The following is a 4343-nucleotide window of genomic DNA, read 5'->3' on the forward strand; positions in this document are numbered from 1 at the left end:
CATGCACTCACTTCCGGTTCATGTAAACAATGCATGTAAGCAGCAGCGCCATGTGCATATGTTGTTTACATTAAGCGGAAATAAGTGCATGCATCATGATATTCTCCGCCATGGCGTAAATTTACGGTTGAACCCCTGATGTCACATGGACTATTTTAACAATGTCCTTCCTAATTTTCTGGACCTTAATCGTGATAGTAACCTTGAGGTCTATGGGAGGGCCAGAGAGCACTCGGAGTTTATAAAAAATATCTTAATTTGTGTTTCGAAGATGAACGAAGGTCTTACAGATTTGGAACGACACGAGGGTGAGTAATAAATAACAGAATTTTAATTTTTGGGTGAACTATCCTTTTAATGCAAGGACTAAACGTTCTTATAATAATGTTTATGGAACATTCTGATAACTTTATTAATATTATACATTCTTATAAAGTTGAGAAAACATGCTCAAAATGTTCTTATGATGTTATTTCTACTTGTAAGTTCTAAGAAACATTTTTGTAACCTTTAAATAACATTCTAATCACAAGAAAACTGGACATTTTAACGTCCCAAGAATATTGAAAATAATCATTCAAATAACATTATATTTTGGGTCAAAATAGTAGGATTAAAGTAACCTTTAAATAACGTTATAATCACAACAAGAAAACTGGACATTTCAGCGTTTTAGAAAAAACAATGTTCCCTCAACATTTTTATAACCTTACTTAATTAGGTTAACTTTTAATTACCTATGATATTGAAATTGCTTTTCATCAAGATTTTGCCAAATGAATAAATGCATGACTGAAATTATAATTGCAACTTTTGTTCAAATAGGGAACATATCTTTCACATTTACAAATCATCCAGCAGCCAAACACTTTTCATGCATTTTAATGACGATAAAATGAAATACATTCACATTTACAGACCAATGTGGCCTAAATCTTTCACATTAATATCATATTTCTCTTCCGTTACGTCCAGTTGTCTAAATGTAGCAACCTTTAAGAGCATATATACCATGTTAGCCCCTTATATTACAGAGACATTCATTAGTTTTACAATAGCATGCTTCTCAATAAGGAGCCGGTCTCCAACATCTCTTTTTAATAGCGCGAGGCAACATTCTTGGCTTAAAGGTGAGCATGTAAATGATGGATATACCCATAATGGAAACACTGACTGTTACAAAGAGAAGAATGTACCAAACAACAGACTCCTCATTGCTGGAACCACCACAGTGGATGGCGTCAAAAAGCATGACCTTGTGACGCCTGTGGTTTAAGTCCAAACATGTAATTTCTGAGAGATCTACAATACTGATTCCTTTGGTCTCCATGAAGGTCTTGTACCAGTCTAAATGGCAACAGTTGAAGGCATTTCCATTCATATAAACAGTCTGCAGTCTTTGAGCTAACATGCCAGCATGTTGCGACGGGATGGTTGTCAACATGTTATCCCTCAAGTCCAGCAGCTTTAGGTTTAATGCCATTACAGATTCGGGAAGTTCTGGTAGTGAGTTTCTACAGATGTTTAAAGATGTCAAATGGCTATACGGAGAGAAGTCAAAAGCTTGAAGACCAGTATTACCAAGTCCCAAATACTGCAAAGTGTTTGCGAGACCTTCCAGAGATTCCTGTTTGAGGTTTAGGTCTGGATTGTTTGAAAGTTCGAGATGGGTTAGTGGCGTGCCCTTGAACGCTGAAGACGGGATGTTCTGAATGCTACAGCTGGCAAGATAGAGTTGTTTTAGGGAAACAATGTTGGACCACACAACACATCCTGACGATCTTGGCAAGTAACACACATTCACAGTGTTGTGACTGAGATCTAGTGTGCGAAGTTTCGGTAGACTAGCAAAAATCCTAGCTGGAAGGTTCTGAAGGTCATTTGTACTGAGATTGAGATGCGTGAGATTGTTCAGCTCGCTAATGGAGCGTTGGCTTGCTTTCAGCTCGGTTATCCTGTTTCGACTAACGTCCAGTTCATAAAGGGTGACTGGTAGATCTTCAGGCATCAAACTGAAGGACTGTAAACAGTTACTTCTCAGCCTCAGCCAGTAAAGAGACGGCATCTGTTGAATGAATCCCGGAGGGAAGTAATTCACCTTGTTTTCACTCAGGTCCAGGAGCTCTACTGAGGAAAGATCACCGTGAAGGTTCTCATTCCAGAGTTCTACTGTGATGCTGCTTACATTTTGCCCCAAGTTGTAGTACTCAACATTAGTGGTCCAGTTTGAAGATGTGTAATTTGATAAGTGTTGATAAAAACCGACTCGATTACTGGACAACAGCAAAGTTCGTATTCGGTTATTTGTTGGAAGGAATGGAAAGAAGAGCAAATGGTTGTCAGACAGATCCAGCGTCTCCAGCTGAAAGGTCTCAGTCAAATTTTGATTGGTTATGAACCATTCAATGGAATTGTGGCTGGCGTTTAGGACCAGCAGTTGGGTCATTTCAAAGTTGACCAAACATGGTAAGCAGTTGAAGGCCAGGTTCAACCTCTGGAGTTTTTTCATATGATCAAACGCTCCATCGATCTCAAACAACAAGTTTCTCTCGACATTCAGCTCCCTAAGCTGATGAAGGTTTCTGAATGTTGACTCATCCAGCCTTAGCATGGCATTCTGGGACAAGTATAGAGACTCAAGCGAGGACAGATTCTGTACCAGCAGAGACACCATGTCCTCCGAGAGGCCATTACCTGAAAGATCAAGGGTCTTTAGTTGGGACAGAGAGCTTAAGGACTGGGCCACCTGCTTGTGTCCATAGTAAAGCTCATTGTTGGCTAAATTGAGGTTTTCTAAACGAGGCGATTCAGAGAACACACTCTCTTCCACCATCATTAGCCGATTGTTTGCACAGCTGAACGTCCGTAGAAGAGGATACCTGGAGAGACAACCATCTTGAAGATTTAACAGACGGTTCTTGTCTAAGAAGATCTCCTCAATTTGTTGTGGTAAAAGATCTGGTACGGCAGAGAGCTGACAGCTGTTGCACAGAGCCGTGCTTTGGATCGAGATGTGGAGAGAGACAAAAAAAGAGAAGGAAAGACCGATTTAGATTATTCTTACGCACAATGGAATTTTTTTTTTTTTTTTTTAAATAGTATCATAATGTGATTAATAATTTCCACTAAAGGCCATTTCACTTGCTAAGCCCACGGAGAACAACAAAAATAGACAAACAAGCAAATTTAGCCCATGCGGTTTGCTGATTAAACTTCATTATAGTCTATACTTGGTAAAAATGTTTAGTCAAGTAACTTAAAAATGTCCTTCATGTGGTGACATCTAAATGAAATGGTTTTATTCTATTTAAAATAACTTAATCCATCTGAATACATCAGGTTACAATACAAGTAATAGCTTGTTAAGGTAACAACTGTCACATCATACTTTATGATTAAGTATAATGTAATATGCTTAAGCAATATTCTTATTTCCCTTTCAGAGAATTATCATGCGGATCAGTGTTCATCTAGATGTATTTGTACAGTCTTCCCTTTTCTCACATACCAGCCTGCAGGGGAAGATCTGCGGATGTCCCGAGACTGAAAGCAGGACCACCAGTAGCGGCACCACTGCGTGACAGAGCACGATGGACAGGCGATCGAACACCAGCATCTTAACATGATCACTGTGATGAAGTAATAAAACAATTGTACATTAATATTTAGATGAAAGAAATTACTTTTTTTTTTATTTATGTATACTTTTCTGGTAAATGCACTGTTACAAGAACACTTTACAGTGTCCATGTAAAGGTGTATGCATTTACATAATTATTTTTAAGTTATTAAAACATTATTTTGTGGATTTGCTTGAAATTATACATTGCTTTTGCAGTTTATTTAATTTGTGTAACATGTGAGTACACAGAAACTGTAATATAAAGCTAATCTCAAATCTTTTAGACACTGAAATTGTTCCTTAAGGCACTTCTTTTCTATTTATATTTCATAACAGAAATTACTTTGACACCTAGCGGTCTACATGTGGCAGGGACAGCGGAAATTTGGCTACAGCTAACATGAGCCAACTGTGATACAGGTTATAAATCAGATCGGTTAGGCACACGTCCTGTCACAGTCATTGATCGATATACACTGGCCCTAAAAACATTTGGACACTTACGTCAAACTTAAAAATTTTATTAATTGTCACTGCATTGCCATAATACCAAACCAAATGGCATTTATTAAAAATAAAGATTCCCTTTGAACTTAAATAAAAAAAATTGAACTTTAAATAAAAAAAAAATAATAATAAAATAATAGTAGAAAATACTTTTTTAAATATTTTTTTTCAAAGATAAGTTTTAAATAATATAAAACAGTATATACTGTATATA

At 37.1% G+C, this 4343-nt stretch overlaps 1 protein-coding gene across 1 annotated transcript; it reads right to left on the reverse strand.

The window, feature by feature from the left end:
- Window positions 1–866: 866 nt before the first annotated feature.
- LOC109108703 (transforming growth factor beta activator LRRC33-like) lies at window positions 867–3622 on the reverse strand. The gene is made up of 2 exons (XM_019121807.2): window positions 3509–3622; window positions 867–3007 (listed from the first exon to the last, which is right to left on the reverse strand). Exons 1-2 carry the CDS (start codon window positions 3614–3616, stop codon window positions 1067–1069), a joined length of 2049 nt encoding a protein of 682 aa, XP_018977352.1. The 5' UTR covers window positions 3617–3622; the 3' UTR covers window positions 867–1066.
- Between the last annotated feature and the right edge of the window lie 721 nt (window positions 3623–4343).

Source organism: Cyprinus carpio, chromosome B24, assembly GCF_018340385.1.
Source record: "Cyprinus carpio isolate SPL01 chromosome B24, ASM1834038v1, whole genome shotgun sequence".
NCBI classification, from domain to species: Eukaryota; Metazoa; Chordata; class Actinopteri; order Cypriniformes; family Cyprinidae; genus Cyprinus; species Cyprinus carpio.

Bases quoted from the DNA above. Each gene is read 5' to 3' on its own strand.
- LOC109108703 (XM_019121807.2), bottom strand. From the start codon at position 3,616: ATGCTGGTGTTCGATCGCCTGTCCATCGTGCTCTGTCACGCAGTGGTG. The intron at 3,008-3,508 runs GTATGTGAGAAA...CTCCACATCTCG, and splicing joins AGATCTTCCCCTGCAGGCTG to ATCCAAAGCACGGCTCTGTG.